This window comes from Rhinatrema bivittatum, chromosome 9, assembly GCF_901001135.1.
Source record: "Rhinatrema bivittatum chromosome 9, aRhiBiv1.1, whole genome shotgun sequence".
In the NCBI taxonomy this organism is placed as follows: Eukaryota; Metazoa; Chordata; class Amphibia; order Gymnophiona; family Rhinatrematidae; genus Rhinatrema; species Rhinatrema bivittatum.
This window is the reverse complement of record NC_042623.1, coordinates 173,932,550-173,954,328: the sequence shown is the minus strand read 5'-3', so window position 1 is coordinate 173,954,328 and position 21,779 is coordinate 173,932,550. Positions and strand designations below refer to the sequence as shown.

The following is a 21,779-nucleotide window of genomic DNA, read 5'->3' as shown; positions in this document are numbered from 1 at the left end:
TCTACATTTCAGACAGTGAATAGCAATCCTAAAATTAGGCACTTTGTTTTTAAGTCCCTAAGGGCCTGATTCATCAAGGTATTTTCCCATAGACACAGAATGGGAGGAAAACTTTATGAGTAGATTTTAAAAGGGCTGCGTGCCCGTCCATAAATGTGCGTATCTCACCATGCGCAAAAATACACGCTATTTTATAACCTATGTGCATAGGTTATAAAATACTCTTCACGCACACATATCTGATACACGCCACTTTGCTACAGCTCCTCATTAGGTGCAGTCTCTGCTAGTTGCATTGTACAAATCAAGTCCTTTTCATCACTTATAAGGTCAAAAATTCTTTAAATGATGTCAATTTTACAATCGATACCTCTGAATATGTCTGAACCACCACCACCCCAACCCACTCCTGAAAACGTGCCCCCTTACAATGGTCCATATATAAAGTATCAGACTGAGCTTTATGTTTCAAAATTGTTTATTAAAGTTTTGCAAAAGAAATTACAGTCAACACAAAAGTATGCAAAGTATTTGTGTACTCTTTCCAACTCCCCCCAGTGAGAACCCCCCCTCCCTTCCCCACGTTCCCTGTGCACATCTCTACAAAATTAATCCCCACTAGGGGGAACATTATAATCATTAAGAATTAGGCTTCTGGTCTGAGGCGATAACACCTGTAAATAAGCATCCCATACGAGTAAGAAAGTTCATCGACGTTTCAGTAAATTCAACTTTTCCACATATTTCTCACTGAGACACATTCAAGTACATTTTTAAAGGGCCACGTGTGGAAATAAGGAGGGTTATGCTTAAGGCTGGGACTTATGCTCGCTGTGCGCATTTTCGGAAGGGCCCAGCCACACACATAACCCCCCTTACGCACAGAAGTACTGGGCCCAAAGAAAGGGGCAGGTTGGGGGCGTGGTCTGGGGAGGGAGGGATGGGGCGGGCCGGGACAGCGCCATTAGCCGCTGTCTCGGGGAAGTGTGCGCTGGCAGCCAGCTGGTGCATGCAGATTACTTCTGCTCTGGAGGAGCAGTAAGTAACAAAACAAAAACATTAGGGATAGGTAGGGTTAGTTTAGGGGTCGGGGAGGAGAGGGGAAGAGGTAGGAAGGGTAGGATAAGGGATAGGAAAGTAGAACTGGGGAAGGCCCGATTGCGTTGTCGCAAGTAGATTGTAAAATCCTCCCCCCCCCCTGCACGCACAAGTCGCAGGCCGCCTGCACATGCACGCGCGGCCATTGGATTTTATAATATGCGTACACTGGCGCGCGCGCTTGTTATAAAATTGACGCGTCCATGTGCGCTTGCCAGGAACCGCGTGCACATGGACGCATGTGTGGATTTTTTAAAATCGACCCCATAGTGTGTATCTGATTCTTCAATTAGGTCATAGTAGGCGGATTCTCCCCCCGCCAGCATTGCAAAATAGCTCGTTTAGCTATTTTGAATCCAAAGGCGGACATACTTAGCCTATCGCTACCCCTGTCAAGCTTTGTGGCCCGCAAAAGTAAAAGAAACCCTGTGACAGTTTGTAAATATTGGACTACACTGTGCCAAAAGGCCTGAACCTTGGAACATGACCAGGGGACCTCAGTATTGGGGTCTCTTGTATACCTTGCATTATTTTCTGTGGCTTGATTGGGTGGTTCAACATCCTCAAGTGGTCTGGAGAAATGCGGGTTAAACCAGCCACTGATAAATAATCCCCAACATCTTGGGGGGTGGCCCGCCTCTGCTGTGTACAAAGTCTGATAATTCTGTCTAAACACTTCACAGATATCCTTGCCGGAATTAACTAACTTCCCCTCAGATGTGTGTAGAGTAGTAACATATTTATTGCTAGTCCAGTTTTTTGTTAGATTCGCCAGTGCTTTCCCTACCTTATTATCATGTTAGTAAAAATGATGCTCGCTGATGAAGCAGCTCATTTAGAGCTACTTGTGTCAACTAGAATTTTGCTTTGGTTTCCTTGCAGGGTGATGCTCAGTTTGGTATTTAACCTTATAACACCAACCCCAAAATAATTGCCATGACCGCTTTACACTTAGCTATAACATAGGATATGATATCGCCTCTCAAAACCACTTTCGCGGTCTCCCAGTATAACACTGGGGAGTCCTGATGTATGTATGCTGACTATATTCCTCCCATTTCTTTAAAAGATATTCACAAAAGGCCAAGACATTGTGTAAGTATCTAGGAAGTTGCCAAGGAAAAGAGGCATGCACTGGGCGAAAACCCTCCCCATCAACCCAAACAGGGGCATGATCCGAAATCACTAGTACCCCAATTTGGGCAGTTAGCGTTCTAGAGAAAGTCCCAGGATCGAGGAGAATATCATCGATCTGGGAGTGCGTGTCATGGGCCCAGGAAATATGGGTGTATTCCCTAACCAAAGGGTGGAGAGAACGCCAGCCATCCACTAAATTTAAATTGTCACATAAATAGCCCTCACCCTTCCTCTTATCAGCGGGTACAGATGCTCGAGGGACAGAACGATCTAACTGGAATCTAGTACGCAATTTAAATCTCCCACCAGTATCAAAGAAGAAGAACTGTAAGGTAGCAGTAGTTGTGCCAATCGCCTATAGAAAGAATGGTTGTAAACATTTGGGGAAAATACTGTACAAATCTGTTTACCAAATTATTTCCCTTCCATAATCAGATATCTCCCCGCCTCATCTGAAATAATCTTAGTATCTTGAAAGGGGACCGCCTTACCCACTAGGATTGCCACTCCAGCTTTACAGGTACCAGATTGTGCAGTATATACTTTCCCAATCCACTGTCTACATAATTTTTGTTGTTCCGCTGCACCTAAGTGCGTTTCTTACAGTAAAGCCACTTGTGTTTTCCAGCGCTGCGAAGCTTGCAGGATCTTAAATCTTTTAACTACGGAGCCAATGCCCCCAACATTCCAAGTCACACAGCGGAAGCTACTAGCCATTGCCCAGGTACCACTGGATATAAAGATCAGACATTCGCTGCCATGATACGCAGTCAAACAGGACCACCAAGCCTTAGTCCCAGTTGCTATTCTCGTAGGAAAAAACCTCTAGCAAAGGAAAGCATAAAATATTAAAATGTTGCACATAGGGTAACCTTCCCCCACCCTCCCTCCTCCTCTCCCCGCCTCCCGCCCCACCCACAACCCCCCATTAAACCATATAAACCACAGAATATTTTTTTAACTCTAACAGGTTCACTACTGAGCAAAGGGGCACCATGAGTAACTGTGGCAGGGCCCCAGTCCCCACAATATACAGCAGACTCGGGGGAAGAAAAGATCAAGACCAGCAAACCTCCCCCTATATTTGCCCATCTACAGTATCAGTGGACTGAGCCTTATAAAAAAAGTGCTCTCTCTCTCTCTGGACTCCTGAAGTGGCCACGTAATGTACTCGTGCCGGTTGAGGAAAATTTGGAGTTACCTGCGTCAGTGCTGGCTCCGCCTCAGGAACACCCATGCTCTGCCCCTTTTCCCGCCTACTTTTTCTGGGCACAGGTACCTCAATGTACGCGCGAGTCCTCCCTGGCTATTTAAAATTCACGTAGCTCCCGTGCAGCCCATGTACGCCATATGTGGTCGTTTTTACGCACACAGGGCTTTTAGAATCTACCTCTAAGTGAATCAGGCAGTAAGTTAGATAATTTCATACTATAACTGAGGCGCCTAATTTCAGCAGAAATTGTGCCAAACTTTAGGCACGCAAGAGGAGTGTGGATGTTTTAACATTTGCATGGTTTGCATTTTTACATCCAGCACACTAGGGCAGGTTAGCATTGTAGAGCCAACTCCTGGAGGCATTAGCCATATGGCCAATGCAGTTACCCAAATCCCCCCTCCCCCCCCACACACATACACCCTTTCCCAATGAGAGCAAAAGCTTTCTGGTCATTCTCTCCCCCTGTAAAAAGAACCTTCCCCTGATACCGCTCCTGAAAGAAGGACCCTCCCAGAGGACTCCCCATACCCCTGAAGGACTCCTCCATCCAAAGAAGGAAAGCATTTCTGGGCCCATCCCAAAGTCACTGGCGCTGGCTCTTCAGATCCTCACCAGGAGGAGTGAAGTCATTGATCTCCTGCTGACTTTGCTAAACACCTCCTAGTGCGGTGGTATGCTGCCCGTCCTTCCAGCGCCAGAGTCAGTGAGCTGTGGGATGGAGGCGATTATTTGGGGCAGTGAACGAGCAGAGCTGTGTCTGCTTCAGTCTCACATTTAATAGGTGCTTTTATAAAAAGAAAAGAAAGAGTGAATAGTGGCAGCAGCAGTCACTTTTTTCTCTTTTATTTATTTATTTATTTTTTTACAGTATTTGTCTCCACTTGTGTCCTTTCTGCATCCCGTAGTTGCCGACATGTCTTACTTTATTTAATAGGTCCTTTTCAATATTGTATCACTCTTATGTATTAGTCTTCCAGTAGATATAAGAGCAGAAAATGATCTAAAACTTTCGGAAAAAGCTGAAAACATGGATGATGCTCACTATTTTTGGTCAAGCGAGCGAACACTAGTTGTGGGGTCATGGCTATAAGGTAAGAGCTATATTAGATGTATTATCTTTGATAAAGTATGTGTTTTTTATATTGTATTTTATCTTGTTGTACATCGCTTTGGGCATTTTTAACAGTAATAAATAAATAAAATAAATTAGATTTAACAAATCGCCTTTCTGTTGAGCAGAAGAAGTTAGAAATGAGATGTGTTTTTTATGTTAGTTCACTTTCCCAATGTGTGATAGAGATACAGTGGCCATCTTTCCAAAGTCCTGCTATGGATGGCATATATGAGGGTAAAGCCCCTTGTATAAGCACATGAAACTGAAACATATTACATGCCATAGATTGGAGACTTGGTCTAAAACTTTGAAAAATGGGAGTATATTTGACTTTCTGAGATTTTCATGGGGCCTCTTGTGAGCCTTTCCCAAACCAAAAATACAAACAGATTTATTGATCCAAAGTGGCAAATAACGTTTGGTTGTAAATTTTTCTGAGAAGGGCCGACTTGAGCCCTCAGTCTAATGGGGCATAAGCTCTAAATCCATAACCTAGTCAGAGAACTCTGTTGGCTGAAGGAGTAGTAGATGGTTCTAGGAAGGGAACACCGATCTCCTACAAGGCAGCACTGCCAGCTGACTTCCCCATGTCCTAGTCACATGACGGGGGTGTGCAGCAGGATGCACAGACTCATAGAAAGCTGACAGTTCTGCTATAGTCCCTGGAACTGAACTGAGACCATTAACTCATTTCACTTAGGCCATCTTTATCAGGTCCCTACCGACCTAAGCTGGGTTTGCACGAATGACCTAGAGGTGAAGGGCTCTGTCACACCGTCATGATTCCTTTGTGCTATCCAGTCCCCACCCTGTGGTCTGGTACTGAACCATCAGATCAGGCCATTGTGTTTTGATATTGTTTTAAGAAGCAAAAGAGATGAACTTTTAGATTCCTAATCTTGGCAATTCAAGAGAATTAATGAGTTTCCTGGGTTCCAATCAGTTGACTCGCAATCAAATCAAATGTTTTGTAGCATAATAAGCACTAGAGAAAAAGAGAAATACAAAATAATATTTACATAAGGCATCAGCAATCTTTTTCTACTGAGCTGTACACCGCCGTGGATTATAGGGGTTGCTTATGCTGCAGCTGGATTGGTTTGTGTGGTTCTTGTTTTATAATCAAAATAAAAATTAATTTAAAGCAGGCATGTTGTCTGTAACCACTGATTCAAAACCTAGAGTGTATGGCATCTATACAGCCCCAGTTTAGTGAACTCCGTTATACATTCTGACACAAGAAATTGTTGTAAGTCTTTTTCCCACCCCCCTACATATTTTCAAGAAACAATGATTAATTACAGTATTGTACAATGCAGAAACCCATGACATTTTTCATCTGTGCAGCCATCATAACTCATATAGTCTGCATCCTAATCACTTTTCTTTCCCCACTGAGATTTCTCACTTCCTGGCCCTGAAAACCATGGGTGTACTTCAGCGCCAGGAGTGGGAACCTGGATGGCATGTTAGTTATCGAGGAGTGCGCATATTCATAGAGCAGCATAGGCCACACACAGAGCCAGGGCCAGATTTAAGATTTTGGTGTCCGTAGGCAGAGTGCCATGGCAGGTCCCCCTTTGAAGCTGTGCCGGCATTTGGCCCTAAAAGAAGCAGCCACCTATGTTACCCTATGCCTAAATTCGGACAATTGAGTTTGATGCCACTTCCTCCAGACAATTTGTAGCCAAATAATTAACCACAGTTCAAGAGACGTAGCTAACTTTTTTTTTTTTTTTTTTGGGGGGGGGGCTCATCAGCGGGCTAATGTGCCTGCCAATGTCTTGGCCTTGACCTCAAGCACCCACCTGCCCCCCCTCCCCCCAGTGTCCTTTACAGGCTGTTCAGAGTCCAATAACATCTTCTTCCTCAATTCCCACACACTACAGCAGGTACCAAATGGAAAAGCAGACTCTTCCCCCGTGACCCCCAAGCCCAGTGGCACAAGAAAATAGTGGTCAAGTCATGTGTGTTGCATTTTGATTGTGACATCAACATGTGTTAAGTGTGTGTTCCCTCAGTGGAGGGCTCTGGAGACTATTCCCCCCCCACCAATAGGCAAGAACTGTTGTGCCTCCCATTTTAAAGGGCGAACCAGTGCTGCATTCAGGCTCAAGGGCTCAATGAGGCAAATAAAAAGTGCATAAGTGGGGCAGGTGGATATCCCCGTTGTGGGCAGAGCGCAGGGCATTAATGGAGTGGGGCAGGTGGATATCCCCGTTGTGGGCAGAGCACAGGGCATTAATGGAGTGGGGCAAGTGGATATCCCCATTATGGGCAGCTTCTAGGCAGAGCACAGGGCATTAATGGAGTGGGGCAGGTGGATATCCCCGTTGTGGGCAGAGCGCAGGGCATTAATGGAGTGGGGCAGGTGGATATCCCCGTTGTGGGCAGAGCACAGGGCATTAATGGAGTGGGGCAGGTGGATATCCCCGTTGTGGGCAGAGCGCAGGGCATTAATGGAGTGGGGCAGGTGGATATCCCCGTTGTGGGCAGAGCACAGGGCATTAATGGAGTGGGGCAGGTGGATATCCCCATTGTGGGCAGCTTCTAGGCAGAGCACAGGGCATTAATGGAGTGGGGCAGGTGGATATCCCCGTTGTGGGCAGCTTCTAGGCAGAGCACAGGGCATTAATGGAGTGTTGTTTTCCTATGCAGAATATTAACTTTATAATCATACATGGAGTCATTTGTAACCTAGCCCCTTTCTGAAGTTTTTGGATTATTTAGTAACTTTGCCATTGTAGTCCTGAAATAAATTCATGGTAGGCAGCCACAGACTATTCTAGATTATGCAATTACATGAAAATGCTGCCTAATGTAGTTTTTCTGAGCATCAAAGTCAACAAACACGTTGTAGTTGACAGCCTCTTACTGGACTAACTTCATACATTTAAAGTGACCTGATGGGGGAGAGAAGGGTGACAGGAGACCACGCTCTGAAAATAAAAACTGCTTGCCTGTAAGCCCTGCTTCCGGGGGTCTGAAAAACCTTGACGGTGCAGTGAGTAACCATCGAGGGCAGTGGGCGGAGCCCCGGACCGGAAGGAGGAAGCAGCTGCCTATAAGACCAGCTAACAAGCGTTCAGAAGCGGGAGAGAAGGGTGAGAGGAGACCACGCTCTGAAAATAAAAACTGCTTGCCTGTAAGCCCTGCTTCCGGGGGTCTGAAAAACCTTGACGGTGCAGTGAGTAACCATCGAGGGCAGTGGGCGGAGCCCCGGACCGGAAGGAGGAAGCAGCTGCCTATAAGACCAGCTAACAAGCGTTCAGAAGCGGGAGAGAAGGGTGAGAGGAGACCACGCTCTGAAAATAAAAACTGCTTGCCTGTAAGCCCTGCTTCCGGGGGTCTGAAAAACCTTGACGGTGCAGTGAGTAACCATCGAGGGCAGTGGGCGGAGCCCCGGACCGGAAGGAGGAAGCAGCTGCCTATAAGACCAGCTAACAAGCGTTCAGAAGCGGGAGAGAAGGGTGAGAGGAGACCACGCTCTGAAAATAAAAACTGCTTGCCTGTAAGCCCTGCTTCCGGGGGTCTGAAAAACCTTGACGGTGCAGTGAGTAACCATCGAGGGCAGTGGGCGGAGCCCCGGACCGGAAGGAGGAAGCAGCTGCCTATAAGACCAGCTAACAAGCGGCGCGCCGCAGAGCCGGCGCGCCGCTGAAGCCGCACGCGCTCAAGGGGCGCGCGCTTCATCGGACTCTGCCGGACTCCGCCGGATACAGCCACAGCCATCTCTCCAGGTATTTTACTTTGAATTGAATTAATAGTTGATGGACTTGTCTCTCCCCCTCCCGCTTGTCTCCATCTTTATATCGAGTGGTAATATTGAGACACAGTGACTGCCTATGAGTATAAATCATGCCGGCTAAGAGAAAGGGCAGGGTTAGGGTTTTTCCCGCCCTACCTGCCCCCTTAACGTCGCCCATCCAACAGGCAATCACTAACTTCCTAGTCTCACCTATCTCTCAATCCCAGAAGGCCGAGGAACCTGGTGAGCTGGGTAGTGTGGGAGGATTGCTCAATTCCACAGAGGAGGCATCTTTAAGTCCTAATGTTGGACTTCCTCCAGTTCAAAGAAGATCTGAAACAAGCAATGATTTGGTCCCAAATGAAATCAGGGACCCCCTGGACACAGCTGGAAATACTTTAATTCCTGCTGCAGTACAGGAGGTTTCAGGGTCCACTCCTGATGCTGCTTTGATATCAAGCAGCAAAGAAGTTGTCTTGCTTAAACGTCCTGAACTGGTGACTTTGGATACTATTTGGGAAATGGTTGCAGCAATGTCCCTCAATATTAAAGTGCTAGAGGGGAAAATGGACATGTATAACTCTAGATATACCCAGGATTTGGCTCAAACTCAAGAACATTTAAAAAGATCTGATGAAAGGATTGTCCAATTGGAAAATAATGGCTTGAAATATCAAGAATTCAACATTGCCGTGGCAAAGGATAGAGAACAAATTGCAGTGAGATTAGAGGTCCTTGAGAACACTACCAAACGCTTTAATTTGCGAATTATAAATTTTCCCAGAGTGACAGGGGAAACCCCCCTAATCACTCTCACAAACTTTTTCCAAGAAGCGCTTGGTATTGTTCCTGGGGAAGTACCAGTTGTTAACAATTGTTATTTTCTTCCAAAGCCCACTAGGAATAGGAATATTTCCCAGGAGATGTTTCAGGGAGATCTTACTGGATTTCTTGAAGACTCAAGTGCAAGAGTAATTGACTGGGGTACTCTTCTAGTTACTTTTTTCACTGTAAATGATCTGAATAAGATCATGAAAAAGTATTTTAATAAGTTTCCCATTTCATTTATGGAGAAACCAGTTAAAATTTTTCCCGACTTGGCAGTCGCAACACAACAAAGGCGAAAGACTTTTTTGTCTTTTCGCCAAGATGTGTTGTCACTAGGTTACTCATATAAATTGCGGTTTCCCTGTAAATGTTATATTAGTAAAGAGGAAGAGTCATATATTTTTTTTACCCCTGAACATTTAAAACTATTTCTTGATCAGAAGTTGGGACAACAACCTGCAGCATCTTCCCCTATAGACCAAATAGGGTAATATATAAATTAGAGATAGTTTATTACCACGTATGTCTTGGATTAAATTAGTAATTTCTTCTTTTCTCCCGTTTGTTATAGATGGAGATTAAGCATCTCCCCTTTTGTAATGACACTGAATAGTTTGGAATTTTTTGTTTTTATTTTGGTTTACTTAAAAGAATTATGTATAAAATATTCTTGATCCCAAACTATGTATTTCCTAATACAATGTATATAAAAAAATTGTATTTGAAAATTATAAATAAAGTATTAAAAAAAAAAAAAAAGTGACCTGATGAAGGGAGGTGGGGCAAGATAGCTCTCAAAAGCTATTAAAAAATATATTGTTAGTTCAACAACAAGGAATCATCTTCAGCTAGCTTGTTCACCTTTATTTGTCCATATCTATATTGACAAACATGGCAACTACCCTATTTTTTTTTTTTAAATATGAATACATTTTTAGTAATGGGGAAGGACTGGAATGTAACTGAATTTCTGCACTATGGAGTTGTTGCACAGTATTTCTGTTTTGGCGTAGTGTCTCAAATAGGTTTGTTTTGCACATACCATGGCAGAAATGAACCTTACTCTTAAGCCAGGCATGTTGAATAAAGGTATTGTTAATGCTCTTCTAAATATTTGGATTGTATGAAAGACAGCTTCTTTCTGGAGCTATAAGGTGTAATACAGTATATAAAGGCGCTATATTGTGGCACACTTGATATTCTTTTAAATCAGATTGGTGGCACCCAAGATAATTGGGATTACATCTGGATCTTTGTGCCATTTTTTTTTAATGATCTATGGTGCAGCTCTTGGTTCTTACTTATCTTCTGTCTCTCCATACATACCAAACATTAGTTGCTTGATATTGAGTGGGCTAATGGTTAGAGCAATGAGTTAAGAGCAGGGAAACCAGGGTTCTAATCCCACTTCCCCTGACACACTTAAAACCTTGGGCAAGTCCCTTTATCTTCTGTTGCTTCCCCAAAGAGCTTAGAGTATAAGCTCTGGTGGCAAGGGACTTATTTTAACCTGAAATCTAAAAATGCTATAAACTACCTTGAGCCCTAGTTGGAAAGGCAGGATAAAAATCCAAATTATTATTATTATTGTTAGCAATGCAATTCTGTTCCAGCTGTGTGCTCTCTGCTTTGCCTCAAATATTATAGAATGCTGATTTCAGGTGTCCAATAATTTCTTGCCATGCATGTGACAATGGATGATATCAACTACATTTTCAATTTATTAACACTACAGAAAGGAAATACTGTTTTATGATTCTGTAAAAAGAATGAGGAAATCCACAATTATTGTTTAAAGAGAATTAATGTATAAGCCTCTTCTAAAACTACTCAACCAAAAATTCAAAGAACATAGTGAAAGGGTCATGCAGTAGAATAAAGATGCCATTAAAAGTGACCGTACGCTTCTTTACCAAGTGACAGGCCTAGTCCCGACACTAAATGTTGGAAGACGCGTAAAACAGTTTCTACGTCTTTCTGCCCTGTCTCTTTGATAAACAGCAGTGGGGTAATTTACTGGAAGTGTGGTCGAGAGACATCTGGAAACAATTTCTTTTCTGGCATGTTTAAACTCTATTGTTGAATGCTTTCCTTTCTGGCATAAACATGCAATATGACAGGCTGTGCTTGGTATGACTACGGGCACTGACTGACTTTTGAGTGCACAAGGGGGTCGGAATGTTTAAGTAATCGTGTCACTTTCTGAATTATGCCTTCAATACCATGAATATACAATAATAAAATGTTCATCCCCACCTTTATTTCAAAAGCAAGGATCCAGCTCAGGAAGGATATTTTAAATCTGCACGCGGGCCTTTATTCTTCAAACTTCTTGACTTGCATAAATAGCTGAATATCCTGGTGATAAGATCACTTTTTGAATTTTTTTTTTTCATGTGGGAGATGCTTAATACTGACCAGAGATTTGCTCCTTCATACAACTTTGTTTACACCTCTGAGTTTTGCAGAATGGAAGCCAGAGAGAGAAAACAAGTCTGTTCAGCAAGATGTGGAGTGAGAACTCTAGGAATAGGGGCACCAAATACTTGCATCCAGCCATCCTCAGACCCCAGTGTATTTGCTCCTATGTGATAAAGGAACAAGTCTGCGCCAGAGTAAATACCATGGTCATACAGCTCCAACTACTATCTGTGGGAGCAATTTCGGCACTTAAATTATTTTCACTTCTGGAAATATAGGAAAGTTAGTTGGAACAGACCCTTCTTTTTCACTCTCACATACAGACATAAAAAAACAATCTTTCCATATTTCTAAACACCGTCTCCAGTTTCCCATACAAAAGATGCTTTTAAAAGGCCAAGGCTGTGTTTCTCATTAAGGATGGATAGGCACTGGAATTTTAGAAACCATTTTGGTTAATCCTAACACCTAGAACCAAGTTTACAAATGATCATCATCTCTTTCATCCTAATCTAAGGCTACTTTTCCTTTCTTTCAACTTTATTCCCTCTTTTTCTTACACTTACACGTATTCAGTCACGCCTCACATACTCACACAATTATCCACTACACCCGTTGTAAAAACATCCAGTTTCATTTTTGACACATCAGTGTCATTAACTGAAACAGAGAACACACTGATGAACACACATTACTTTTATAGAGCTTGCATGTCTCACCCACAATGACAACTATCACCCACAATGACACATACAATTATATCCATATCACATAAGGTACTGCACACATAGATCACTCATAATTATAACACATAAAGTCATGACTGACAGGTCAACGTTTAGATCTCAATTTCCACACACACAACACTAAAGAACACATGGCTTACATATGAAATTACAACATAAGAAATATACAAAATATGCAATGTTTTATTTACAAAAAAGGAAAAACTATAAACAAAAGGATGTGGTTTCTCTGACTCTAGGTCCAGTTCCATACTGGAGTCAATGGTGGGGTACACACCTATGCACCTCCCAGATAACCATGTAGCTCTTCCCATGGGGCTGGAAAACCCCTTTTCCTCCTCCTCCTCTACCACCTGCTCTTCTAGCTAGAGAAGCAGTATGTCATGTTGGGGCTGCAAAAGAAAAGAAATATGAGAAATCAGGTATTTAAATTATTCCTTAAATCCTACTGGGTAAAATGACTGGGTATTCTGACCATCACACCTACAGAGAAAAAAAAGCAGACAAAGGGAGTTGGTGAGGCAAGGCAAAGAAGCCCAGAAGAGACAGAATTCACAAGAGATGACAAAATAACCAGACTGAAGCCAATCATATCTGATCATGCAGCAAAAAATGAAGTTTCTTACTACTGAGAAACATACAGGTGTAGAATAGTGACTGGAATATCATCCCTCCCCCTTAAAAAAACAAAACAAAAAAACCCCCAAGACACCAAAAGCATACACACAGCAATCAAAACCTACCACTGCAACATGTAGCATGGATGGGAAGAGGTAGAACGTAAATGCCAGCAAGAAAACAGCTGATTGAACTCAAAGAATGGAGAGATAGCTGGAGGTCCATATTCAAAAGCATTTAGCTGGATAACTGGCTTTTAGACCCTAATCAATCTGGTTTTAGGAAAGACTGTAGTGGATCCAGTTATATCTTGGTCCTCCTCGATGTGTCGGCTGCTTTCAAACACAATTGAACATGGGATTTTGATAAGGCGTTTTGAGGAAAGTGGTATAATCTGTTTTTGAGATAGATTTTGTCTTTTATTTCTGGTCGTACCCACAAAATTCAATTTGGTGTCCATTCATCTCAGTGATTGGAAGTGAAGATACCACAGGGCTTGGCAATTTCAGCTACACATTTTAACATTTATCTATCTCCCCTGGCTAAATTGCTGGGAGGATTAAGTTTAATTTTAAAATATATACCGATGATATACAGTTTTTCTTTCCTATTACCGGTACTATATCTTCTATTTTCAGCCACCTTGAGATCTTTTTTGCCACCATTGAAAAGTGGCTTTTTCATAACAAGCTTATGGTCAATATTACTAAGTCTGAAATTCTCTTTTCGTCTAGCCGCACAGAGTTGAAAGTTCCACCTGACCTTAATTTCAGTGGTGTGAAAATTCCTATAGTCTTGTCAACACATGACTTAGGAGTTCAGTTGGACACTAAATTGTCTATGAAGGTACCTATTAGAAATGTGATAAAAAGTAAATACTTCAAACTATGAATGCTGCAGTGATGAAAACCTTTTTTTTTTTTTTGTGGACCTTCTTTCAATGCTTGCTATTTTCCAGGATGGATTATTGTAATTCTTTATTGCTTGGGCTCTCAATGCCAACAGTGAGACTCCTACAACTTCTTCAGAATTCTGCTGCTCATGTTTTGTCAGGCAGGTCTAGATATGGATCACCTTACTCCAGTACTCTTTAGCATGCACTGGCTACCTATTCATTACAGAAACTGTTATAACATTTTAATATTGATTCACAAAGTTTTGAAATCTGAAGTATCCTGATTAGGATGTCCACTACATTTACATACGCCTCAGCATTCTCTGTGATCTGCTAACAAAGGCCTGCTTGCGGTTCCATCAGTTCACTAGGCACATCTCGGTGAGGTTACAGATTGTGCTATTTCGGTAGCAGGTCCAATATTATGGAATGTGATGATGCCCGAACATCTGACTTTTTTCAGATACTAATACTTTTAAGAAAACATTAAAAACATGGTTATTTAAACAAGTATTTGATTCAACTAACTAGAGAAATGAGTTTGGGAAGTCATCAATACAGAAGATTGTATTAATCATATTTGGCTCTAATAATTGGCTAGAGGAATGAGACATGATTCTAGGATTGAGAAACTAATGATTTCAAATATTGGGATTAAGAAATCAATTAGGAAGCAATGAGGTAGCAGTAAGACCTGACTGTTAGGCAGTTGGGAAGCATTGTTGTAAAATGATGGACTGCAAACACTATTGTATTGTTGTCAAATAAGTGTCTAATTTTATACTTTACATATTTTTATATGTGTTTTTACGTTTATAGCCGCCACAATCTTAGGAGTGAGCGGTTGAAAAATAAATTTCAAATTTAAGTTAAACTCAAATTCAAACGTTATACAACTAAGATCTGGGCACTTATCCGGCTAGATTCTACCTGGCTAACTTGTTAGCTGGCTAGAATTTAGCCAGATAAGTTGAGGCATTCCGGAGGCATAACTGGGAGGAGTTGAGTTAGCTGATTAAGTCTGGTCAGGCAAAAGAGATGTCCTAAAGTTAGCCAGATAAGCTTTAAGATAGCTGGCTATATTTAATAGTGTGGCTGCAATATTGAATATACCACCAAAGTTAGCCAGATAGGTTTACTGGCTAGAGATGTGAATTGTGTGCCCGATCCTTTTAATGATCAGGTTCGGATGGAGGGAGAAAAAAATCGGATTGTTAGAGATGTGAATTGGAATCGGTTCCGATTCCATCGTTAATTTTTTAGTGAGGCCTGAGCAGATAAAAAAAACCCCACCCCGACCCTTTACAAATGACCCCTTTGCTCTCCCACCCTCCCGAACCCCCCAAAATGTTAAATTACCTGGTGGTCCAGTGGGGGGGGGGGGGACGGGGACGGTCGCTCCCTGTGACATAGTGAGGGCAAAGGCGATCGGCGCCATTTTGAAACCAGTCCAGCACCCTCACCGAGGGTATGATTGAAGGGATGGCTCCCGGACCCCCCGCTAGACCACCAGGTACATGTAAAAGGTTTTGGGGGGGGGGGTCGGGAGGGTGGGAGAAGCAAAGGGGTCATTTGTAAAGGGTCGGGGTGGGTTTTTTTTTTTTATCGGGCCATCGGCACCATTTTTATCAGTGGTAGCCAAAATGGCGCCGATGGCCCGAGAGCGGGAGATCGCGCCGGGACCCCCCCCCCCACTGGACCACCAGGTAATTTAACATTTTGGGGGGGGGGTTCGGGAGGGTGGGGGAGGGTAAAGGATTGGTTTTAAAGGGTCGGGGTAGGTTTAGGGGTTGTTTTGGTGTGCCGGTTTTCCCGCCCTCCCCCCAAATAATTCCCGTACTCGATTTAACGATTTTTCACGATAAATCGAGGGAATTCCTATTGTATCTAGTCCCTTACCGATTAATGACGATTTTAAAATTATCGGATGATAATTTAAATCGTTAAAAAACGATTCACATCCCTATTACTGGCTAACTTTGCTATCCAGACAGTGACTGAATATGGACCTCCAACTGGTTAGAGCAGCAGGTTGCAAACCAGAGAAGCAAGCGTTCAAATTCTGCCAAGACTCCTTGTGACCTTGGGAAAGTCATTTCACCATCTATTGCCTTAAGGGGTCATTTATGAAGCTGTGGTATTTTCCCCAGAGAAGGAAATGACTGTGGTATTAACTAAGCTGCAGTACTGAGTACTGCAGTTTAATAAACCCTGAGGTATTTTCCCCCATGATAAAATACCACAGGGAAAAACAATGCAGGTTAGTGACGAAGGAATGTGATAAGGTGGTGGTTAAGGCCAGAGGGGTGCTGGGCAGCATAGAGAGATTCATAACTAGTAAGAAAAAGGAGGTAATAATGCCCCTGTACAGATCATTGGTAAGGCCTCACCTCTACAGTACTGCATTCAGTTCTGGAGCCCTCATCTCAATTCTCAAAAAGGATAGGGACAGATTGGAAGTGGTCTAGAGAAAGGCAGCCAAAATGGTGTGGGGTGTGCATGGAAAGCCATATCAGATGAGACTGAAGGATTGTAATATGTATACCCTGAAAGAGAGGAGAGATAGGGGAGATATGATACAGACCTTCAAATACCTGAAAGGAATTAATGATGCGCAAAAAAAAAATAAATTCTTCCGATAGAAAACTAGAGGTCACGATATGATATTCCAAGGGGGAAAACTCAGGATTTAATGTCAGGAAATATTTCTTCACAGAAAAGGTGGAAGATTCATGGAATCCCCCTCTCAGAAGAGGTGATGAAGAAAAGAAGGGAATTCAAAAGGGCGTAGGACAAACCCAGAGGATTTCTGCTGGCTTGAGAATGGAAATGAAGAACTGAGGTAACTTTTCTGCTCCAGATAGAGTTTACATATAGGCTTGGGGGTGTTATTATCCTTAGCATAAAGTTTGGGGATAGCCTGCATGGAATGGAAGTTGCTACCCTTAACAGACAGTATTTATCATCACTCTCCGCTTTGATTGGGAGGGGGGAAATTAAATTCAGAGAAAGCCAGTGTGGAACCCTGACTTTTACAGTCTGTGGTACAAATACACAGACATTAGGGAAAAAACACAGGACTGCTTCTATGGCCAAGTCTAAAAGCAAAGCATGTTCAAGCAGCATTGTCTGACTTATCAAGAAAGCTGCTCACTTTGTAAAAATGTTGTTAGCAGTAAATTTTGTTATAGGTTTGACAGATGCTTGATTTTGAATGTAAATATTACTACCCTTAACTTAAGGCTTAGGGGTAACTGGCACTGAGCGGCAGTTACTACCCTTAACAGAATCATGGGGGTAACCTGCATGAAGTGGTAGTTACTACCGTAATAAACTAGTTAGTCTGTGCATACATGACTCTTGTTGTACATGTATTTCCTCCAGATAACCACATTGCTGACATTTTTTCCTGTGCTCATTTTGGTTGAGTGGGAAACGACAAAAGATAATGGTAAATGGAGCTCACTCCAAGGGGAATGGTCCTTGGACTGTTTTTTTCCCCAACATTTTTATACGTATTATTATGGAAGAATTATGGGGAAAGGTTTGTCTTTTTGTGGATGATACCAAAATCTGCCAGGAAGGTGTGAAAAACATAAAGAGGGCTAAAGCGAAACTTGAATAATGATCTAGAACCTAGTAACTGAGATTTAATGATTAAAAAAAAATGCAGAGTCTTGCATCTGAGCTGCAAAAACCCAAGGGGGTGGTACAGTCTATGCACGAAAAAAGAGTTGGTTCTGGGGGTGATTGTATCTGATGATTTTAAGGTGGCCAAAAGCCAGAAAGATGCTTGGGTGCATAGGGAAAGGAATGTTAAGCAGGAATATGGAGGTGATATTGCCCCTGTATGTCATTGGTGAGACCTTATTTGGAATACTGTGTACAGTTTCGTAGACTGCACCTTCAAAAAAATATAAACAGGATGGAGATGATCCAGAGAGTGGCTACTAAAATGGTCAGTGGTCTTCACTGTAAAGCATATGTGGACAGACTTAAAGATCTAAATATATATATCCTAGAAGAAAGGCGAGATAGGGGAGATATGCTAAACACTGCTATATATCTCAGATGTATAAATGCACAGCAGGCGGGTGTCTTTCAATGGAAAGGACAGCCTGAAGCAAGGAGTCATGAGTTATGGGTGAAAGAGTCGACTGAGGAAGCATTTCTTTACAGAAAGGGTAGATGCATGAAAAAGCCTCCCAGTGGAATTGGAAGCGACAAGGACAGTATCTGAATTCAAGAAAGCATGGGGCAAGCACAAGGGATCTCTGAGGGAGTGGTAGGAACTGCAGAGCTGCGTGGATAGGCAGACTAGATAGGTTGTACAGTCCTTTTCTGCTGTCATATTTCTATGTTTTTATTCTATATACATAGTCTTGTTTATTTTTTTTTTTAGTAATTATTCTTTTCATGCTTGTTCATGGGCTGGAGATGATGTTTTATTTCAGATTTACTATTTTGTACTTTTTATTTTCTGTCTTATTTGGGTTTTATTACCTTGTTGTATTTTGTTTTTGCATAGTTTTTTATTTTTATTTATTTATTTATTTTTTACTTTGTAATCCACTTTATACAGCCTGGGAAAGATGGAATATAAGCTGAACAAAAATAAATAAATACACTCAACCAGGTATTTGACGCCACATGGAATTGCATACTCGATATTTTTGTGAAGGGAACACTCCACAGTCAATCCTCTGGTCTATATCAAAGCTCCTTTTTGAGAACCGGTTCATCCTTCCAATTCGAGTGTCCCTCATAGTAATGGAAATGAATGAAGCTGCCCTGCATGTGACCTTGGACAAGCAGCTGGGTGCTGGTTTCTCTATCATTCTCCTGAAAAACAGTAAAGTAAAAGCAAATATTAGATAACAGACAATCCCAAATTATATATACAGCACCCGACACACATTCACCCAGGAACCCATTGACTATGCAATCAATACTACTTTGCACAAATACAATGCATTGACTGTAGAACTCCCACAATTAAAAATGTATACGTCCAAAACTAATAAAATAATAATAATGATAATTACTTACCAGGTCAGAGAGAAGACCCCATCTTTTATGTCCACGTTCTAGCCAGTGTCAGTAGCTGGCAGTCTAGCACATGGGCTGTGGACTCAAGAGGAGCACAGGGGAATGCAACTGTCAACATCTCTATGTCAGTCAGACGACAAGACAAATCATGTGATGGGAGCAACTTCAGGAGCCCACACATGACCTAAAAAAGTCACACAGCAGAGGGAACTAAAGTGTTTTTGTCAGTTTCACATTTCACATAGTTAATACAGGTGTATTAATACACAGTAGTTAATACATAGTCTACCTGCAAAGATATATCCCACCTATGTATTAACTATAATTATTGAACCCAAAAAACATTCCTCTCTCCTCACCTTCCCCCCGCCTACCCCAAATATATACTTCAACAACAACTCCTTGTTCATAGTTATTTAGCTAAATTGTTCCTTCCAAAGCTTGTTATATACCCTCCTAGTTCCACCTATCCCCCTGTTTTATTGTATTTCCCTGCTGTTACAAGTTACATGTAAACCGGTATGATGTCTCGACGAATACCTGTATATAAAAACCTTAAATAAATAAAGAAGGTGTATTTACGTAAAACATTTCTAAACTGCTTCCCTGGCCATGTCCAGGCTGCCCACAGCAGTACAGAAGATGGGATTGCAAGAAAGGACAAGGGATGTACAATATTACCTCCTTCTGACCTGGTCTAGCTAAGATAGATTTGTCTTTGACGTATGTCTCTCTGGCATAGAAGTGACTCTCCTTTTTTTTAACACTTGAGGTCGATACTGAAAAGCCTGAGGAGTCACAACATTACCCGGTTAACTTTACAGAGTAACTCCGTCAGGATATTCAGCGGTACTTATCCAGGCAAAGGTGCCACTGAATATACTCAGATAAATTTATCTGAGCAACTTTACCTCTCCCTGGGCTTTTGAATATGGATTGGGAGCAGTGTGGGATTCCCCTCCTTCCCCCTCCTCCAAGATAAATAAATAAATGTAGCAGAGGGCGGAGCCGGATCCTCCCTCCCACACCCCCAAGATAAAACTGTAGTGGGTGTATGGTATTCTCATGACAAGTAGCAGCTGAGCCTTAACCCTTCCCCATCCCCCATCTAAAAATAGCTTAGGCCAAAGTCTCATCCTTAGTGCCCCCCCCCACCCCAGAACCCTTAAAAATGTCCAGGGAGTGGGAGGGTGAGAGAGTATTACTCCTTCCTCTCCGCTGATTACTAAGCGCACCGGCACTTAGTATTCATTTATTCACTGCACACCAGGATGAAAGAGCAAGCCCCATTCAGAACTCACTGACAGGGATAGGTCCAATCCCCATTCAGAATCTGGAAAGGCCCCTCTTCTCTTCCCGTTCTGCTTTGCAGTCACTGTTGGTGGGGGTTCGATTTGGCCCACACTCCCTTGTAGGTGGAGGACTGGGGTGGTGTTGAGGGCTCAGCTATTACTTGTCTATGCTGGATGGGAAGGAGTGGGATTCCCACTATAATATTTTTTGGGTGGGGTGGGGGGAACCAGCACTGTTTCTGTTACATTTTATTTTTATCTTGGAGGGTGGAAGGGAGAGGGAGAGGCCAGGTATTTGGCCGACCTGGGTTATCCATATAACTTTATCGGCTAGAACTTCATATCTGCCATGAAGTGGGAACAACTCTAGCCTCATCTTTTTTTATCTAGCTAAATTTTGTGCCCAGGCAATATTTAGCTGGGAGTGGAGAAAATATTCAAGTCTTGGGTTTTATACCACTAACTCTAAAAGTTAGCTGGACAAATCCTTCAAATTCTGACTTCTTTGATGTTTAAGTATGACAAATGAGAATTTTTGTCCTAGACTTACTGAGTGAAGGTGCCTAAGTTTTAAAGCTTTCATTTCCCACTTGTGACAGCAGTTGCATACAAGCCTGAAATCCTTTGTAGCCCACCCTCACAGTATTTCTGGGGATGCGAAAGTGGTTACTACTTTATTTTCTAGAGGTATGCCATCAGTTTGAAACAAAATGGGAAATTTTAATGACATTTCCCCATTTTGTTTCAATTTGTTTTTAAATGAAACAAAAAATGGTAAAAATTTTATTTTTCAAAAAAACTTTTGGTACTGTTGCCAATAAAAACCCTTCCCAGATCCCCTCTCCAATTCCCTTCACCCAAGCTCTATTAGCATATTTTTCATTTTTTCATGAGCAAGAGTGATCCCCACTGGCAGTGGTTTGCTTAGAAATGGTGCCATTGCTAATTTATTCCATACGAAATGGTGCTAGCGAGACCCAGACCCAGGCTGGTGCCCCTTTCTATAGCGAAAATAATACTCCTTAAAACTTTGACGACTTCAAAATGATGAACTCAACACTATGTCAACTTTGAAATACCTTTAACTTAATTCTAGAATCTAGAATGGAATCTCAATATTCATAATTTCACATACGTCTAACATAGGTTTAATCGACCTTCATAATGCCCCGCGGTATTTCGGGCATTACTGCTCCATTTTTAAACCGCTAAAGGGGCCATTTTTAATCATCGGTTGTATTCAGTCCTGTAATCAAAAATATTTTTACTTCTTTTTCTATTTGCTTTTTTCTTTTTTGAATTATGTTAAAATCAATATGGTGTGGGAATCATAGTGTGTATTAAATTCCAAGTGCTTCCCTTTCACCAAAGCCACAATACTATTCCATTTAAATTCAGGTACTTCCCTTGAGTAGATAGCAGAGCTCAGTCCGACGTGATCACATTTCGTGTCCCAGCTGCCTCAGGGACCTCTCTGGTATCTGGTTTACATTCCGTTACTCCGATATCAAGGGATTATTCTCAATTTTATTTCATGTTTCTTCTAAAAAGAAAGACATTATCACAACCACTTTCATGGGATTTGATCTATGGGCGGGCTACTCATGAGTGTGCACA

The 21,779-nt window shown here is 42.2% G+C and overlaps 1 protein-coding gene across 10 annotated transcripts in view; it reads right to left on the bottom strand.

The window, feature by feature from the left end:
• Positions 1 to 21,779, bottom strand: part of VEPH1 (ventricular zone expressed PH domain containing 1) — a 371,196-nt gene that overhangs the window by 68,088 nt on the left and 281,329 nt on the right. For 2 of the 10 annotated variants that reach the window (XR_003858579.1, XR_003858582.1), the window contains one exon: positions 18,924 to 19,054. The exons of 6 other annotated variants lie outside the window; for them this stretch is intronic. Coding sequence is in view for 1 of the 4 variants with exons in the window: in XM_029615398.1 (XP_029471258.1) it covers positions 18,896 to 19,054 (159 nt within the window). In the remaining 3 variants the exon portion in view is untranslated. Of the gene's footprint in view, positions 1 to 12,564; positions 12,701 to 18,457; positions 18,664 to 18,870; positions 19,055 to 21,779 lie in introns of those variants that run through there. 2 more of the 10 variants (XR_003858577.1, XM_029615398.1) reach the window with 2 other exon arrangements.